The sequence below is a fragment of the Hippocampus bargibanti genome, linkage group LG06 (genome assembly GCF_051943395.1).
Source record: "Hippocampus bargibanti isolate YZ-2025 linkage group LG06, ASM5194339v1, whole genome shotgun sequence".
Taxonomy (NCBI): Eukaryota; Metazoa; Chordata; class Actinopteri; order Syngnathiformes; family Syngnathidae; genus Hippocampus; species Hippocampus bargibanti.
Window position 1 is genome coordinate 28093293 of NC_142739.1, and position 19019 is coordinate 28112311.

The 19019-nt window shown below is 44.2% G+C and overlaps 2 protein-coding genes across 3 annotated transcripts in view; one reads left to right on the plus strand and one right to left on the minus strand.

Moving 5' to 3' along the window:
* The first annotated feature begins 838 nt into the window (after positions 1 to 838).
* On the plus strand, positions 839 to 10080 carry znf526 (zinc finger protein 526). Of its 2 annotated transcripts, XM_088999415.1 has the most exons (8): positions 839 to 1018; positions 3442 to 3769; positions 4430 to 4593; positions 4681 to 4776; positions 5789 to 6471; positions 6577 to 6712; positions 7362 to 8696; positions 9934 to 10080. In XM_088999415.1, exons 2-8 carry the CDS (start codon positions 3466 to 3468, stop codon positions 10078 to 10080), a joined length of 2865 nt encoding a protein of 954 aa, XP_088855541.1. In that variant the 5' UTR covers positions 839 to 1018; positions 3442 to 3465. The 2 variants fall into 2 exon arrangements, with proteins under 2 accessions (XP_088855541.1, XP_088855542.1); XM_088999416.1 differs by lacking the exon at positions 839 to 1018 and having other exon boundaries at positions 1101 to 3769.
* A 66-nt stretch (positions 10081 to 10146) lies between these two features.
* Positions 10147 to 19019, minus strand: part of cicb (capicua transcriptional repressor b) — a 47188-nt gene continuing 38315 nt past the window's right edge. The window contains 7 exon segments of the mRNA XM_088999413.1: positions 10147 to 12441; positions 13565 to 13699; positions 14310 to 14444; positions 14766 to 14925; positions 15010 to 15168; positions 15534 to 15820; positions 17100 to 17540. Of these exon segments, the coding sequence (XP_088855539.1) occupies positions 12185 to 12441; positions 13565 to 13699; positions 14310 to 14444; positions 14766 to 14925; positions 15010 to 15168; positions 15534 to 15820; positions 17100 to 17540 (1574 nt within the window). The 3' untranslated portion in view covers positions 10147 to 12184.

Below are 19019 nucleotides of genomic sequence, written 5' to 3' on the forward strand. Positions count from 1 at the left end.
CCGGCCCTTATGGCTCCCAAATGGATCCTCAGTTTGTTTATTTGTTTTTTGTTGCTTAAATTAACTAACTCCTAAAAATCATGTAAAATTATGTGAAAAACGAATTACTCATGTAAAAAATACACAATATCAAATATTTTTATTTGTATGGCTTGATTTATATGTGCACAGAGAGCATCCACAAACTTTCACTTTCCCTGTGGTTACTCTGGTCTGATGATCAGCTGTCACTAATTTGCATTTCATATTAATAATGCTATCATACCAACTAGTAAAATATAATAATTGAATAATAATAATAATAACCGCATAACGTGATAACATTTGTCCACCTGTCCACCCTAAGGTCCCCCCTCCCCCCTACTCCTCACTGCTGTGTGTGTCTGTAATTCTACCCTCCCTCCTCTACCACGGATATCAACCAATCACGTACGGCTTTAACCGAAGACTGGGGTCGGGGAAGACAGGACAAAAAAGTCGGCTTCCATTTCCGGCTCCTTGTTAGGAATCGGCAATCTTCGTTCAGTTCAGAGATCCGGCTCGTTCGCAAACGACACATCATTCATGGATACGCGCAACCGAGGCAAACGGAGAATTAATGTAGCAATTTAATTAAAATAACGGTAAAATACCCCTATCAAATATAAACTGATCAAAGTATACAAAGAATTCCGTAACATCATTTTCTTAAACCAATCCCTCCGTGCCGATTCAGCGGTAGGCTAAAATTACAATACCAACCATGCACGCGCACCTTGTGAATGACAACAAGACTGTCCAATTCGATTTCAAAGCATTGGGAACTACCGCATTTGGGCGGGGCTTAGCTTCACAAAAATGGAGGCAAACAGTGCGCTAACGTCTTCGCACACGCCATAAAACACCATTGTCGTTGAACAACTACCACAATCTTAGTGTATGTGCTCAAGACGGCGTCGATGGAGTTTTGGCGCGGCTGAGCGTACGAGTGACGTGCGGCGATTTCTACGAACGATTCCATCCGACGACAGTAAATGAGGTAAGGGAATGGAGGAAAAAAAAGATGGGCCCCCTACCGCCTTTCGCTCGGAAAGCTCCGGCGAAAAGTGGCTAGCGCCGCCTGACGGGCCGCCTGGCGAACCGGGCAAGCGCCGTCAGGAAATAGCGGTGCTGAAAACTGGTCCTCACTGGCCGAGGGAGCGCCTCCAACCGCCCTCCACGCGCCATCACACGCCTAATGAATACACAAGTGAAGCTGTTAATGAACGTTTTTGTGGTTTATTTATTAATTTCCATCGCAGCCCCGTGGCTACAAACAAGCTAACAGCAAGTGCCATCTTGTTTGCTAATTGTTTCGTCGAAACTTGTCTTTGATTATGGCATTTTTTTCCGGTGAAATCCTGCAGAACAATTTAATTAAAATATCTCCTCGCGTTTTTTGTCAACATCGATGCATCATTTTTCCTCATTGAAAACAAGTAGAAATGCCTCAAATTTATCCAAGTCTTCCAAAGCCACTAACACAATTTGTTTTGGTAGTGTTCTGTAGTATTGTGCTTGATGAAGACAAACACATCCATGTTAAGTTTCAGAAATCACAAATCGTCTAAAATAGAACGAAATAGAACACACAGATGCTTTCATTGTTTATTTATACATTCAGTTAGTATTTTTGTTCACATTTTCATTTGTTTCACCTTACAAATGAACTGTCTGTATCGTGTGAAGAGATGCTTTATAAAGTGAGCATACATGTTAAAGGACAACCGACAAGTTGCGTCCATAATTTGTAAAATGACTTCGAATGACTTCTACTAAGCGTATTTTACAAAGATTCCAACGCATATAGCTGTATTTTACGTTTTAAGACTCGCGCTGAATATTCAGGAAGTCTTGTTTTCGAGTTGACAATTCCCTACGTGACGTCACTGAAGGAACGGCCCTGACCGAAAAAGCGACACACAATGCATTTTGCGGTACTTCGTTTGGTCTAAAAACTTTGTGTTGATCCGTGTTGATGGCGAAATTAGAAGGAAAACACATAAATAACGCGATGGTGAATCGTTGTGTGTTGCACCAACACCACTCTTTGATATTTGCTGACACAAATTCTCAGCAGACAAATCAACCCATTTCCAACGGAGCTTGGGTGCCATCTTTTGCATTCTCTGGGACACTACATTGCTGTCATTGACAGCTCGAATTGATATGGGAGGACTCCTTTAATCGATTGCAAACATGTATGCTTTCCTCTTCAGAACTATTTGAATCATATTCATAACTGGATGAGTAACAAGAAAGCATCTTCTCCGAATCTGAACTCCGTGAGGCCATTGTTTTGTTTCTTGAGCAAGACAAGACGACATGGCGTGACGTCACGAACTGGGGGCGGGACTTTCTGAAAATCCCCATTTTCGAGCTGATTTGTGGCAGATTTTGGACACTTTAAGTCATTTTTATTGGTGTTTTGCATTTGACTAAAAATATCAGCCTGCGTGTGTTGGGTATTTTAGATGCTATAATCTTCACAGCCTCGCTTTGGTCAGCGGAAAGTTTGGTGCTGTTGTACAGTATGCGGCTGGATTGATGCATGGCTTGAGGAGCCCGAAGAAAGGAGCGTCAGCGCAGAGCGCTAATGCGTATGTGGAACTGTTGCGGCTTGGAATTGAAGTGGATTTATGTGGGACAGAGATGTGAGAATCTCTTTTCGTCAATGGATGCTATAGCTGCGTGTTTGCTTTCAACATTTAGCTTGTAGTCGACGTGCACATTCCACCATGATGTCTGTGATCCACTGATGGAAAGACGCTTTAATTCTCTTTCATCTAAAACTGCTTCATGTAACAAAGAGGGGACAGAAAGTGCTTAAGAATGAATGACTCTCTGTGTTTTTGTGTTGTCACATTGTCTTTGTGCTGTCATATTATTTCTTAGTTTTTTTTTTTTTTTGTTCTTTTGACTACAAGACGGCGCCGCAAGAGTGGCTGCCTTTCCAGCAGCTCCTATACTTTGTTTTCCTTCTTTCATTTCTTTCATCACTTTGCTGCTGTGAAATGTAAATTTGTCCACTGCGAGACTAATAAAGGCATATCCAATATCCAATAAACGTTTTTCTGATGTCAGTTAGGAAACAAAAAAGATGGTGATGGCCGACCAAATCGTGAGACTGAACATGTATGCAGACAGTAATGACATAATTAGGGGGGAAAATGCCACTATTTGTCACTTGGGGAGCATTATAGAAACATACAAATATGGAGTCAGTCAAAACGCCTTACTAGTGTTAGTTGTTTACAGAGGATAAATAATATGCTTATGAATGTGTATTATTTATTTTAAAGTAATCAATTTATCTGCTTGTATTGCATCTGTATTGTAGGTTGTTTAATTTAACACTTGAAGGGTGGGTATAAAATCTACAGCCTACCCCTGGTTCTTAAATTGCCTCTTTCATGTTGACAGGCGCCATTTTATCTTGATCCATTCATGATAAACGAACCTACTGAAACCATGGCAACGGAGAGTGTTTACATCGAGGTGGAGCAACCCGAGGACGTCAGTGCCGACCACCAATTCATGTGTAGCGAATGCTGCCAGCTTTTCAGCACCCTGGAGGAAGCGCTGATCCACCAGGAAATTCATACCAACCAGGAAGTGGAGGCGGGCCAGGAAGTCCACTGCGAGCAATATCAATGCCTGGAGTGCGGCGCCATACTCGTCGACTCCGAGGAGCTTTTGCTACACCAGGAGATGCACATGCAGGTGGCCGGGGTGGAGTCTGAGCAACAAGGTGGACATTTTATAATAATAATACAGTGGCTTACGAACTTAATTGCTTCCCAGATGGAGGGTGTAAGGCGAAAAGTGTGTATCCCAAAAATTAATTTCCCATCGGAAACCATAAAAATGAGAATAATCCATTCCCAGGTCCCCATAAAACAATTTTCTACTTTCTAATTTTCTAAGCCTTAGAACTACACAAAATAGACCTTATTTTATGTATAATAAATGTGCTATAGTATTATGGTTAAAGAAATAAACTACTGTACAATAAAGTAATTTTATTTACCTTTGTGATGGTCGTTAATGGCTTGATGGAACGGAGTAGCCGATTTCATCAGCATTAAACACTTGATGAGGAACGTAACCTTCTTCTTTCACCATCTTGAGGAATGATCCCTTGTAGGTGCTTTCTCTGCGATAATTGTATCTAGTTCTTCATCAGTTGTGATCTGTTTAGCTGGGTTGATAGCTTTTTGCATCAAGTGTACAGATGACTTGTGCGGGTTATTTGTGGAGCCTGATTGATAGGATATTTTAACCTTCCAGTCTACACTCTGCTTTTGAACTATCAAAGTTGAAATGGGTTAAAATTTCATTCTTTTGCGGACACATTTTTGCAAATCGTCTGGCGGTGAATAAAGTTATGGTTCACGCGTTCCCTTCTCAGAGTTGTGCGAGGCTACGGTACCCGAAGAATCCGGTTCCCAGGCACCCCAAACGGTCCAGTATCAATGTCTGGACTGTCTGGCTTCATTTGACTCACCAGACACGTGGTTACAACACCGCAAAAGCCACACGAGCAGCACCACAAGCAACCATGCGGCAACATCGGTAAGAGGCCAAAACAAAAAACAAAGTATTTGTTTAATTAACAGTTCCTTTTCAAAAGCCAAACCAGCGTGTGATTTCCAACCGCAGGAATACATTCTCCAAGCAGATGGAAGTCTGACGCCCGTCGCCAACACGCCAAACTTTGTGCTGAGTGAGCAGCAGGCTGGGGAGATTTTGGCACAGGTACTTTGACTTTGAACAACGGTCACATTTGCCCATTGTGTGGGACTATTAACTCATTCGCTGCCATTTCTAAATTTATTCGGGAATTGAAAAGCGTGACGTGGAGTGGCTTTTGTTTTTCTTGCGTGGGTGCTGATAAAGCGCTGGTCAGACATCTGGCAGTGTTTTTTTTTTCCCTTCCACGAGGGGGCAGCATTTGCCTTTTGTCCATTTTATGGCTTTGTTCCAGCTTCAGCTGTTGTTTAAGCACTATATAAATCAATATGTATTGTATTTTGTACATCTACCCCCATTTCAAGCTCAAATAACTCCAGATCCATATAGCTTAGGAATTATGTTTTTTTTTCCTGATGAAAGGAGAGAGTCTAAGGGTTCATACGCTGAATTCAATGTTTGTGTAGTCCTTAAAGTAAATATTTTGTGGGTCCTGGAATTTGAGTGATAATGACAATAACCCTGGCACTGGAGTGGACACATTTTTGAACATCGTCTGGCAGTGAATGAGTTAAAGGCTTTCTGATTTTGATTTGACCAAGATGGTGCATATTTTATTTTGATTTAGATTTTTTTGTGGGGTTAATAAAACGACTTTATTATTGGATTGGATCGGATTGGATATGCCTTTATTAGTCTCACAGTGGAGAAATTTACATTTCACATTTATACGGTACAGTTTATTTCTTTAATAATAATACTATAGCACATTTACTATACATAAAATAAGGTATATTTTGTGTAGTTTTAAGGCTTAGAAAGTAGAAAAATGTATGATGGGACCTGGGAACGGATTATTCTCATTTTAATGGTTTCCTATGGGAAATTAATTTTTGCGATACACACTTTGCCTTACACACTCTGTCTGGGAGTTTGTAAGCGAAGGTATGACTGTATATGGAAAAAGTTTGAAAATACGGCATGTATAAAAACAAAATATAGGCGCTGCTGTAAAGATAGCCGCTTTCGCAGCCATCTTGGCAGTTTTGTGATCTGATCCTATTTCCTTATTTTGCAGGTGTTTGCACAACAGCAGCAAAAAAAGAAATCCCACCCCGCCTCGGAATCAGCCCCCCGCCCCTCCCTGTTACCCCCGGTGACACCCGCCCCCGGCTCGGCCACCATGCACCTTCAGATCCTGACGGCCCAAGCCCTCGCCGACAGCAGAAAAGGAGGCGGGGCGTCGGACGACGCCCCCCGCCAAATGGTGCTGGCGTTGGCCCCCGGAGTCCTTGCCGGTACCCAGCAGGCGGTGACGGAGATGGTGGTCATCCAACCGTACGAATGCTCCGAATGCTCCCTTCTCTTCCAGACGCCGGAGGACTTCCTCCAACACCAGGGGGAGCACTTCCTGGCACAAGAAAAAGAAAGTCCCGACGGCGGGGGGCTCATGAGCGCCTTTGAGGAAAACGCGCCCGATCACCCCGTAAGACAATCGGAGCGATTGGTAACGAAGGAGAAGAAACCGGGCGAGCGTCAACAGTGCCCGCTATGCCAACGCACGTTCATGTCAGCCAACCGTCTGAAATCGCACCAGCGCGTTCATGAGCAAGGCACCCACGAATGCAGCGAGTGCGGGAGGGTGTTCAAGAAAGAGAGCTCCATGCAAGCCCACCTGCGCACCCACCTGGGCGTTAACCGGTACCTGTGCGTGGATTGTGGCCAAGGATTCACCACCGAGATGACCCTACTCGTGCACAGGTACCAATCAGCTCACCGTCGCTAACGGCAACGCCCGTATCCTGCTCACCCGTATCTCACCCTTACGCGGGTGTTTTATTTTTTTATTTTTTTTTGTTGTTGCAGGAAGTCACACACAGACAACCCCTTTCACAAATGCCAGTTTTGCAACAAGACCTTTACCAATATGACAAAGTACCTTTACCACCGACGGACGCACCTCAACGCTCCCGGCATACCCGCCGCCGGCACCTCCAGCACGGTAATCCCCCCCCCCAAAAAAAAAAACGTTTTACTACTTTCCATTCATCATCCATTTTCCATTCTTTCAAATGTACAGCTGCTACTGAGCTAGCTATCTGACCAGCTGGCTATATATTAACTATCTAGTTAGCTATTAGCTATCTATCTGGCTGGCGAGCTATTAGCTAGCGTTCTATCTCTTTGAGTTACTTCCGGGTTGAGTGAACACTGGTGACTGCCACTGCTCACCCACAGGAAAACGTATCCTGTGACTGTAAAGTGACCTTGAGAGTTTTGAAAGGCGCTTATAATAATAATAACAATAACACATTTTATTTCAAGTGCCTTTCAAAGCTCTCAAGGACACTTTACAGTTACAGACCATAATAAATAAAATACAATGAAAAATAGAAACGAGAGAGCAGCGACACAGAAAATGCAATTTAAAATGTGTGGGGGGGAAACCGGAGCACCTGGAGAAAACCCACGAGAAAACCCAGAACGTGCAAACTCCACACAACAGGGAGGCCGGAGCGGGATTCGAACCCACGACCACATTGATTATCACGGGAAATGTTTTGGTTTTTCGACCAAATCGGTTTTCGGCCGCTTTTCTGGAACGGATTATGGTTGAAAACCAAGTTTTGACTGCAAAATCTGTATTCCAGGTTCCCGCCGTTGCACGACAAGCCTCCCTCTCCGCGCTGGCGATCCTGCAGCGAGTACGGGAGAAGCACGCCCGGGTCACGCCCCCCCAAATCGAGCAGGAAACGGTACAAATTGAACAAAGCTACGCCGGTGCTAGCAAAGTGCCCGGCGGGAAGGAGAACCAAGCGGATTCGGGCGCCAAACCCACCGACGAATCCGGGTCGGGGCCTTCGCCAAGTCCCGCCCCCTCCCGGTGGGAAAAAAGCCCTTCGGAGGTCGTCCGGCGCTCGGCGCACGGGCCCAAGCGCAGCTTCCTGTGCAGCGTCTGCGGCAAAGCCTTCAGCAAACAGATCCACGTGCGCAACCACATGCGCACGCATACGGGCGAGCGCCCCTTCCAGTGCGCCGACTGCGGCAAGACCTTCTCGTCCCTCGCCAACCTCACCCGCCACACCCTGATCCACACGGGCGCCCGGCCGTACCGCTGCGACGTGTGCCGGCGCGCCTTCTCGCAGCTGTCCAACCTGCGGCAGCACAGGCTGCTGCACGCGGCGGGCGCCGCCGGCAGCCTGGCGTGCCCCGATTGCCCCGCTACCTTCCGCTGGCCCGCCAAGCTGGCCGCGCACCGCTTCATGCAGCACCCCGGATCCCCCGCGCCCTTCCCGTGTTCCCGCTGCGAGGTTGGCTTCCTCACCAGGAGGCAACTGGAAGCCCACCGCTCCACGCAACACCCCGCCGGGCGCTCGCCGCCCGAGGACGCCCGAGTCGGCTTGGACTGCGACGTTTGCGGGAAGAGGCTCAACTCCCCCGCTAATTTGCGGTTGCACAAGCTGAGCCACCCCGCCCCGGGCGGACCCGGCGGCGCCCGCGGCAAGCGCGGTAAATCCCACCAGTGCCCCGTGTGCGGCAAACTCTTTGTGTCGGCCTCCGGGGTGGCGCTCCACCAGCGAGTGCACACGGGGGAGCGTCCGTACCCGTGCCAGATATGCAGGAAGCGCTTCCGCCAGGGCACGCACCTGCGCGAGCACCTGCGCACCCATTCGGGTGTGCGTCCCTTCTGCTGCGAGGTGTGCGGCAAGGCCTTCGTCCAGAGCATGCATCTGGTGGAGCACCGACGCACGCATACGGGCGAGCGGCCGCACGTCTGCCCGCATTGCGGGAAGGCCTTCAAGACCTTCTCCAATCTCAGGAACCACAAGAAGACGCACGCTCGACAGCGCGAGTCGGACCTGGACCCGGACCTGGACCTGGACCTGGACTCCAAGACGGAATCGGCCGTGGAGGTTCCGAACGTCGTGGAAATCCCCAAATTGCAGCCGCAACTCATTCAGATCCAGTCCGCCGACGGTCAGCAGGTCCGTATCCGGCTCATATACCGGCTCGGCACTTCCCTTTTTGAGGCCCACCTGTCTCTCTCTCTCTCTATGTCCAGCTTTCTCTCGATTGTACTCACCCTCTCATCTCTCTGTCTGTCTCTCTCTCTGTCTGTTTCTTGCTCTCTGTCTGTCTGTCTCTCTCTCTCTCTCTGTCTGTCTATCTCTCTCTCTCTCTGTCTGTCTCTCACCTCTGTGTCTGTCCTTCCTCTTTCTGTCACTTATCTGTCTGTCTTTCCTCTGTGTGTCTCTCTACCCTGTTTGTCTTTCTCCCTCCTGTCTCTCTGCTCTCTCCTCTGTTGTAGGTTATATGGTGAAAATGTATTTTTTTTTTTAATTATTTATAAAACTCATCTGCTCATTTTAATGATTGATACCTAATTTGTTCCATGAAATAAAAACTCACAAAATTGAAATTTTAATACCGTATTTTCCGCACTATAAGCCTTCAATTTTTTTTCAAAAGCGCGCCTTATAATGCGGTACACCTTTTATGTGGAAACAATTTGAAAATGTCATTTTTTGAATGTGCACCTGATAAAATAATCGATAACCGCCTTATCGAGATGAAATTATGGCCCGCATAATAATATATTATTATTATTATTGTGATTATTATGATTACTATCTGGCTGGCTCGCTAGCTATCTAGCTGGCTAATTTAAAGCAGATTCTTTACTTACAGGCTATTTATTAGTTATATGGCTACCTAGCTAGCTGTCTATCTATTAGCTATCTTTTCCTATGCTAGAGTTCATTTAGCTGGCTATCTATATTTGCTATCTATTAGCTATGTATTTGCCATCTACTGGTTTACCTTGCTACATATCTTTTTGATATCTATTTGCTAACTGGCTATCTAGCTATCTATTTGCTAGTTATCTAGCTAGCTATCTATTAGCCAGCTGGCTAACTTTCTATCTATTTGAGTTATTCTGGGTTGAGTGAACGCTGATGAACTGATCCCGTGACTGTAAAGTGACCATGAGAGTTTTGAAAGGCGCTTCTAAATGAAATGTATTCTTATTATGGTCTGGAAAATACGTTAATACAAAAGTGATGAAAACGATTTTGGGATTTACCGGCTAAATGACGGACACAAATATTACAGGGGATGTGATCAAGCTAGGTAGACCCGGATAATTAACCCCCCCCCACCCCTCCGATCATCATCCAAAGCATACCACATTTCACCGAACATCTTTTCCCGCCGTCGCAGGGCACCAACACCATCATGTGTAACGAGTTCGGGGAGACCATCGCCATCATCGAGAGCAGTGAAGGCGGGGCGCTGCCGCTGGAGCAGGCCCTGGAGATCTTTCACACGGCCATGGAGAACGGACTGGACGGGCTACACATGCTCTGAGCCAAAAGAAATACAAACGTTAAAATGCTTTTTAGATATTGATTACGTACCATAATTTTGAAATTGTATTTTTTTTTTGAATGATTTTTTTTTTTTCAATGAAGAAATTGATTAGAAATAGATTTTTTTTGAAATTTAAGAGAAATACACTTAACAGGATTTCAGTGTCTACATAATAGTTTGTTTTTTGTTTTTTAGAATTTTTACGATGATTTCTATGAATATCACATGACGGCCTTTAACAAAATGGCATTAAAAAAAATCAATAAACTCAGTTTTCATTCTGAAGAATTCAATCAGCACATTTCACTTTTTTTAATTTAACTGACCACCTAACTTTATTGGCATACTGAAAGTTACAGATACAAACTTAATTTATTCATATAAATCTGTCTTTTGGATACTGGAACAGCCAAACATGAACACAAAAACATTGAAAGCCATATTTTTTTTTGTATAGCCCTCCCCCCCTCCCCAAACCCCCCCTCCCCCGCCATTTTTGTTGTGTGATCTTACAATACAGGTAACAGCCACCTCACGACCAGTTCGACTTACGACCGCTCGACTTACGACCATGACCTCCAGACACTATTTTTTTTTTAATTTAATTCTACGCCTCGCAACGCGCTAGCAGGCCGGCAACGTCTACGACAATTTTGGCCAGGCAGTCAGCATTTCACTTGCACAGCAATCGACCGTGTGATGGCACCAGAGAGGGGGGAGTTTGCATGTCATGTAGCCTCCTAGTCCCTATTCAACATTTTGAATGGATTTCGACTTACGACCGTTTGGTCGGAACGGAACTCGGTCGTAAGTCGGATGTTACCTGTATTATATTTGGAAAACATTTTTCATTGATTGAAGATGCGTCTTATAGTCCGGTGCACCGGAAAATACCACTCTACTTATGACTCTACTCCAGACCCTTTTTTTTTTTAAAATTAATTCTACGCCTGACACCACAACGCTAGCAGGCACGACAATTTTGGCCAGGCAGCCCCAGAACATACGGTACTCATTCTGTGGGTGAGTCATTTAGCCCGCGAGTCTCTATTCTTCTATTCATTTAGCCTCTGAGTCTTTATTTAACATTTTGAATGGATTTCAACTTATGACCATTTCGATTTACGACCATTTGGTGGGAACGGAAATCGCTCGTAAGTTGGATGTTACCTGTATTTACCCAACAAGTTTAGCACTAAGTGTGTGTTCAATTTTGAATGTGAGCCGTTTGGAGGGAGGAAAGGCATAAAGTGACAAAAGGAGGAAGTAGGAAAAAAGGAAGTCAAGAGTGTTGAGGTGGGTCTAGAAACTGTAAAAAAAAAAAGTTTGTTAAAGGGAAGACGAAGCATGAGGATACAGGGGTATACAGTCCATGCCTCCTCATCAAAAAATCCGTGAAAAATAATTCAAAGTCACAGGTGGAGCTAAAATGATGATAAAATTCAAAGTATTCAAAAAAAAAAATCAAAGACGTCCATAAAAATGGCCACCGTGGACTAACCTCCTTCCTTCATGCGTAAGCAATGAGAGGCACGGGGAATGTTTGCTTCCTTCAGATTACGACGCAGGATACAGCGGGAATGTTGGCACAGCCAGGACGCGTCCCATTTTTCTGTCAACTCTGCAAGTTGTTTTTTTTTTTTTTTTCCTTTTTTTTTCTCGTAAGAGCTCTTCCGGAAGCGGTCTGTCGATCGACTGGAAAAGAGATTGATCATAAAACAGTTCCGAAATCGGGGGTTTGGACAAAGTCTTTTTTTGAGGGTCCCAGCCCCCCAGAATGTCAGCAGAAACTTAATGGAAGCAATGCTCTACATCCGGGGAAAAAAAGAATAATAATTCTGATGATTTTCCCTCTTAACATCATTTGAAACAAATTATGATAAACATCCATTTTTTTTTTTGGAACGTTGATCAACACATTTGGTCTTTGGGAACATCCGTAGGAAAATTCCAGGGGAAATCCATCCAATGTTCCGGAATCTCAATACAGATACCAGTTAGTCCAACTTTTTTGGTACTCTTTATCCTAAACGTACATCGCACTGGATTTCCGGATGGGAATAAGAGTCCAAATGGTGGTTAAAACAAAAAAAAAAAAAACTCATCTGGAAGAATCCTGTGAGTCGCCGGGATCCTCCTCGGCGCCGTGTTCTGCCTCCTCATCTTCTCTGACGGGACCGTCACCCGACTGGGCACCGGAGGGTCCGGGCATCGAGTCGGCGGAGACGGCGAGGCAAGCGTCGGCCGGGGTGGCCGTCTGCATGATTTTCTGGCGGACTTCTCGGATCTTCAGCTGCAGACAAACCTTGGTGGGGAAGATGTCCGAGTACCTGGTCTGGAAGGCGGCCGTGGCCTGTGCTGCAAGGTGAAGTATAACGTCACTAGTGATGCGGCTCCATGGGTGGATTATCAAAATAAAAGGGCATATTTTTAATAATCCAACGTAAAAAGGGTAATACAGCATTTGTATATGCACGTTTACTGATGTGGCGAACATCTAGCTAGCTCAATCTCTATTTTCTATCTAGTTGGCTGGCTATCTACCTAGCTCGGTCTCTATTTGCTATCTAGCTGCTAGCTAGCTCTCTATTAGCTATCGAGCTGGCTGGCTATCTAGCTACCTCGATCTCTATTTGCTATCTAGCTGTTAGCTAACTCTCTATTTGCTATATAGCTGGCTAGCTATCTATCTAGCTACCTCAATCTCTATTTGCTATCTAGCTGCTAGCTCGCTCTCTATTTGGTATCTAGCTGCTAGCTAGCTTTCTATTTGTTATCTAGCTAGCTCAATTTGCTATCTAGCTATTTGCTATCTAGCTGTTAGCTAATTCTCTATTGGCTATCTAGCTGCTAGCTAGCTCTCTATTTGCTATCTAGCTGGCTGGCTATATATCTAGCTAGCTCGATCTCTATTTGCTATCTAGCTGCTAGCTAGCTCTCTATTTGCGATCTAGCTGGCTGGCTATATATCTAGCTAGCTCGATCTCTATTTGCTATCTAGCTGCTAGCTAGCTCTCTATTTGCTATCTAGCTGGCTGGCTATCTATTTAGCTAGCTCGATCTGTATTTGCTATATAGCTGCTAGCTAGCTCTCTATTTACTATCTAGCTGGCTGGCTATCTATCTAGCTACCTTGATCTCTATTTGCTATCTAATTGGCTGGCTGGCGATATAGCTAGCTCGATCTCTATTTGCTATCTAGCTGCTAGCTAGCTCTCTATTTGCTATCTAGTTGGCTAGCTATCTATCTAGCTAGCATTTGTCTTTAGTCCGTGTTAGCGCTTTGTTACTGCTTCAGTGAATGATCTAAGTATTCAAAGACCTTTTTTAAATATTGATTATTGACAAGTTTTACATGTTACTTTTATTTGGATTGATTGACTAATCAGTATGGAAATTACAATCTTACGTTGCAAGCTTTGACTCAAATATCGAGATGTATTCTGGTAGGGATGTCTCCGAGCATTTTTTTTTTGCCAACCTGATGGAAAGAAGCCCTGCTGCTCTTGGAACAACTGCATCACCAACGCCCTCCTCTGGTCCAGCGTCCGTCGCAGGGACGAATACGGCACTTTGTCAAACTCCAATTCGGCCAGGATGTCCTCACCATCGGTGCCTGGACGAAAACAGAACATTGAAATAAAACTACAATACAGAAAGCATAAAATGTCATTGTAGGAAAATTGATTTGTGGATATTGGTAGCGTTTCTGTTGTTGCTTGTTTATAAGGAGAAACGTAGTATTTCAAGTGCTTCCTTTGTGCACTTAATTTTAAAAAAAGGATGGTTTTATTGCCTTGTGTGGTGAAATTTTTAGATTTTTGCTTTTTTTGTATTTATGTATACTAAATCATAATTTGTTGGAACACATTACCCTATTTTCTGGTGTATAAGGTGCATCAAGCCATCAACGACCATCACAAAGGTAAATAAAACGACTTTATTATACAGTCCAGTTTATTTCTTTAATTACAATACAATATAAAATTATATAAAAAAATGAGATGTATTTTGTATAGTTTTAAGGCTTATTTCGTTGAAAATTGTGTTTTATGGGTACCTGGGAATGGATTATTCTCATTTTAATGGTTTCCTATGGGAAATTATTGTTTGGAATACGCCTGACACATACTTTCTGGGAACCAATTGAGTTCGTAAGCCAATGTATCACTGTATATAAACATATTTTTAAAAAATCCAGTACTCATCGTGCATGTATGCCTTACCTGGCCGGTCAAAGGTGAAGATGTCGCCCTCGCATTTGGCGGCGCTTTTGGGCGTGTTTGGTTCCGAGCTGCAGCTGGAACGCCGCCGACTCTTCCTCTTTGGAGACACTTGATCGTCGGTGGCCGAATCCAAGTCTGAATCGCAAAAATAAGAAAAATGATAACCGGGGTCTTTAGTACCAGTATACAAAGTATTTGTACTTCCAAGAGGCTTGCTACCAAGCCCCTCGTCTGAAGAGATTTTTGAAAGGCGCTTGGAAATAAAATGTATGATTATTATTATAATAATAATTAAAAAAACGTGCTTTTCAGGGCGATGTGGAACGGATTAAAGGCATTTCCATTCATTTCAATGGGGAAAAGCGATTTGAGATTTTGAATCGAAATCATCATCACTGGGAAAAAAAAATAAATCTCGCATCTCAAGCCAATAACAATCATTGACGAATAGCAAACCTGTTGAATTCTTCCTCTTGCGTCGATAGCTGCCCAGGATGGCCCGGGGTGATGTGGCGAGGCTCTGCAGGGTCGGCGACGGCAGCACCTCCTCGGGTCGAAATTCCGGCAGCTCGGCGAAGCGCTCTTCGAAGTAGACCTCCGAAAGCACCCTTCCCGGCCAGCACACACACACACACACACCAAAAACGGCATATAGCGCGCCGTCCCAGTGGCGGTATAGCGTCATGTTTGCGAGCACTCACTTGTCCACGGAGTCAAAGGTCTTTTTTAATGGTGGTGGGCGGGCTTTGATCTTCTTTGGTAGAGGGGCTTCTTTGTCGGTGTGCGGGGGCGGAAGGGTGGGCTCAGTGGCTAATGGGGGAGGTGCAGGAGAGGACGGGAGGGAGTCTTTCCATCCAGTCTAAACAAAATAACCACACAAAAGGAGTTAAAGGAAAACCGCCGTCTCCGGACAAGTTGTGTCCATAATTTGTAAAATGGCTTCAAATGACTTTTACTGAGCGTATTTTACAAAGATTCCACCGCATATAGCTATATTTTACGTTTTAAGACTCGCGCAGAATATTCAGGACGTCTTGTTTTTGAGTTGGCGACAAGTCCTCACCCTACGTCACTGAAGGAACGCCCCTCACCGAGAAAGGACATACATAGGTTTTTATTATTAAAAGACAAAAAATCAGCATGTTGGTCTCAGAAACCGGCGTATCAAATATGATGCAAATGGCATTATAGGATGAAATACGAATCAAATTGTAAACCGTTTACCTCTCTGGTGGTTTCTGCTGTGCTGTCAAAGGCGGACAAAGGCTCCTCAGCGGAATGCGAAACGGGTGACGCAGACGTCGGTGCCGGCGGTTCCGTGTCAAAGGAGAAGTGGCAGTTGGATGAGGCGGCCGCGGTAACCGCGGCTTCCCTTTCCTTTTCCTTCTCTCGCTCCTTGCCGCGGCCGCCTCCCTCGTAGCTTCCCACCGGGATGCTAGCCAGCGTGGCCTTCACTTTCTGGGGGGGCCTGGTTGGGATCTGGCTGAGTTTGAGTGTTCCGGGTGCGCTTGCTGCTGGACAGAATTTGGAATGTTGGATTAAAGATCAGAGAAAATAAATGAATGCTGTCGTGATACAACAATTGTTTTGTATCGACCGCTGTAAAATCTATTGGCTATCTAGCTAGCTTTCAATCTACATGAGTTACTTCCGGGTTGAGTGAATGCTATCCAGTCGTCTCATCGGAAGTCAAATAAATCAGGAGGGCGATGGTATGAAATCAGCAGTTAGTGTGAATATTTCTTGATTTATTTATCTAGCTTGCTAGCTATTTATTTGCTATTTATTTGCTATCTAGCTCCCTGGCCGGCTATCTAGCTAGTTATCTATTAGCTATATAGCTATCAAGCTATCAGTCGAGCTATCTAGCTAGCTGTCCATTAGCTATCTATTGGCTAGCAAGCTAGGTTTCTATGTATTTGAGTTACTTCCGGGTTGAGTGAACGCTGGCGCGTGTGGCTGCCGCTGCTCACCCATAGTGTGTCATTCTGTCTGTGTATTTTGTGTTGTGTCACTTAACCTGTGACTGTAAAGTGACCTTGAGAGTTTTGAAATGAGCTTATAAATTAAATGTATTATTATTATTATTATTATTATTATTATTATTATTATTATTAGATAAAATATTAACTCAGTCACAGCCAGACGATGTGCAAAAACGTGTTCATTCAATTGCCAGGGTTTTTGTCATTTTCACTGAAATTCCAGGACCTACAAAATATTGAGTTTTAGGACTAGCAGCGTAAGAAACCTTAAACTCTTTTCTTTCATTAGAAACAAAAGAGTTAATTCCTCAGTTATATGGGTCTGGAGTTATCTGAGCTTGAAATGGGGGCGGCTGTACAAAATAATAATAATAATACATTTCATTTATAAGCGCCTTTCAAAACTCTCAAGGTCACTTTTCAGTCACGGGATAAGTTTTCTGTGGGTTAGTAACGCAGAAGTAACTCAAATTCATAGAAAGCTAGCTAGCTAATAGATAGCCAATAGATAGCTAATAGATAGACAGATAGCTATCTAGCTAGATAAAAGGCAAATGCTGCCCCTTCATGGCAGGGAAAAACATTGCCAGAGGTCTGACTAGTGCTTTATATGTAACCCCTCGAGAGAAAAAAACAAAACCTGAACGAATTCAGGAATGGCGCTCGATGTCATACTTTTCAATTCCCGAAAAAGCAATACAAATTGCTTCTTTTCGACAGAATTCAAGTCATATAAAATACAATCACGCCATTGCAAGTATTCAGACAAAATGTGTCACTGAATAAAATATGACATAAGGCATACCGGTTGTTTGGATTTGAAGTGGGGGACTGCAAGACCTTGTAGCAGCAGGGGGTCCGCCGGGGGGCGCCACTGAGCCGCTTGTGATGGCACTAGAAGCCTGGCGTTCAGGCTGCATTAGCGTCAGCACTTCCGTCTGCCTCTCCGCAGCCCTGTCAGCAGCTAGGTGGCGCTCCGGAGGGGCCTGGGCGACCGCGATGGTGGCGGCGGCGGCAGGGGCCGCCGCGTGTTTGGCCGTGATGTGGCTGGAAACGACGGAGGGGCTGGAGACTGAATAAACGGCCGCGCTAGGAGGTACGGCCTCCATGGAGACCACCCCGGTCGCCATGGTGACACTCTGCGAAGGAGGGTAGATGGCGGTGAGGATCTGGCCGCCGGAACCGCAGACGGGGGCTGAGGCGGAGGGCTGCGGAGACGGCGCTGTCGCCAGGAGAGGCGCTTGACCTGGATGCGGGTGGACATGACGGTTGAAATAGGGAGTCTGCCGCTGCTCACCCGCACAAAAAATATCCTGTGACTGTAAAGTGTCCCTGAGAGTTTTGAAAGGCGCTAATAAATGAAATTTATTATTAGTAACATTATTATTATTATTATTATTATTATTATTAACATTATTAACATTATTATCATTATTATTATTATTCTGTCATGTTCGCTCTGTAGTCCGGAAATTACAGTAATCTTTGCAAGAGGTTTTTTTTAATGCAAAAATAACAACTAAAACTTTTGAAATAGCACATGATACAGAACGTGCTTAAAGGACAACAGACGTCTCCGGACAAGTTGTATCCATAATTTGTAAAATGTCTTCAAATCTACTGAGCGTATTTTACAAAGATTCCACCGCATATAGCTATATTTTACATTTTAAGACTCATGCTGAATATTCAGGAAGTCTTGTTTTTGAGTTGGTGACGAGTCTGTACGTGACGTCACTGAAGGAACGCCCCTGACCGAAAAAAGGACACATTGTAGCAGTCCTTCCATCACGTCAATGTATTTTGCTGTACTTGTTTGGTCTGAAAACCTCGTGTTGCACCAAAAAGCCACCAGAAGAGGGCGACCAAGATCCATGTAAGAAATTTATCAGCCTGTGGAAACGCTGATTAATTCCTCACAGGAGGTTGGTCGCCATTTTCTTCCTCTTTCTTCCAATGTTGCTTCAAAAAGGCACGGAATGAATTCTTTAATCGATTGCAAACATGTATGCTTTCCTCTTCAGAACTATTTGAATCATACTCATAACTGGATGTGTAACAAGAAAGCATAATCTCCGAATCTGAAGCCATTGTTTTGATTCTCTAGCAATGCAAGACGTCTTGGCGTGACATCACGAACTGGGGGCGCGACTTTCTGAAAATTTAGATGCTATAAAACGTTTTTCTGATGTCAGTTAGGAAACAAAAAAGTGATGTCGGTTGTCCTTTAAGAATGAATGACTCTCTGTGTCTGTGTGTTGTCATTTTATTTGTTATTTAGTTTTTATTTTGTTCTTTTGACTTCAAGATGGCGCCGCGAGAGTGGCTGCCTTCACAGCAGCTCCTGTATCTTGTTTTTGTACTTCTTTCTTTCGTTTCATAACGTTGCTGCTGTGAAATGTAGATTTCTTCACTGCGAGACTAATCAAGTTAAATCTAATCCAATGATTGAAAAAGTCTATAAAAGTTTTATATACAGTAAAGTCTCGTTATATCGATATTCAAGGGAGTCCGAAAAAATATCGATATAACCAGGACTATCGATATATCCGACCCTGTTTGCATGTAATTTTCTCCATGCGTGCATGCGATATACAGTAAAGTCATAGAAATATCGATATCGATTATACTATTTCTATGACCGCAAGGAGAAAATTACATGCGCGCAGGATCGGATATATCGATAGTCCCGGTTATATCGATATTTTTCGGACTCCAGAGAATA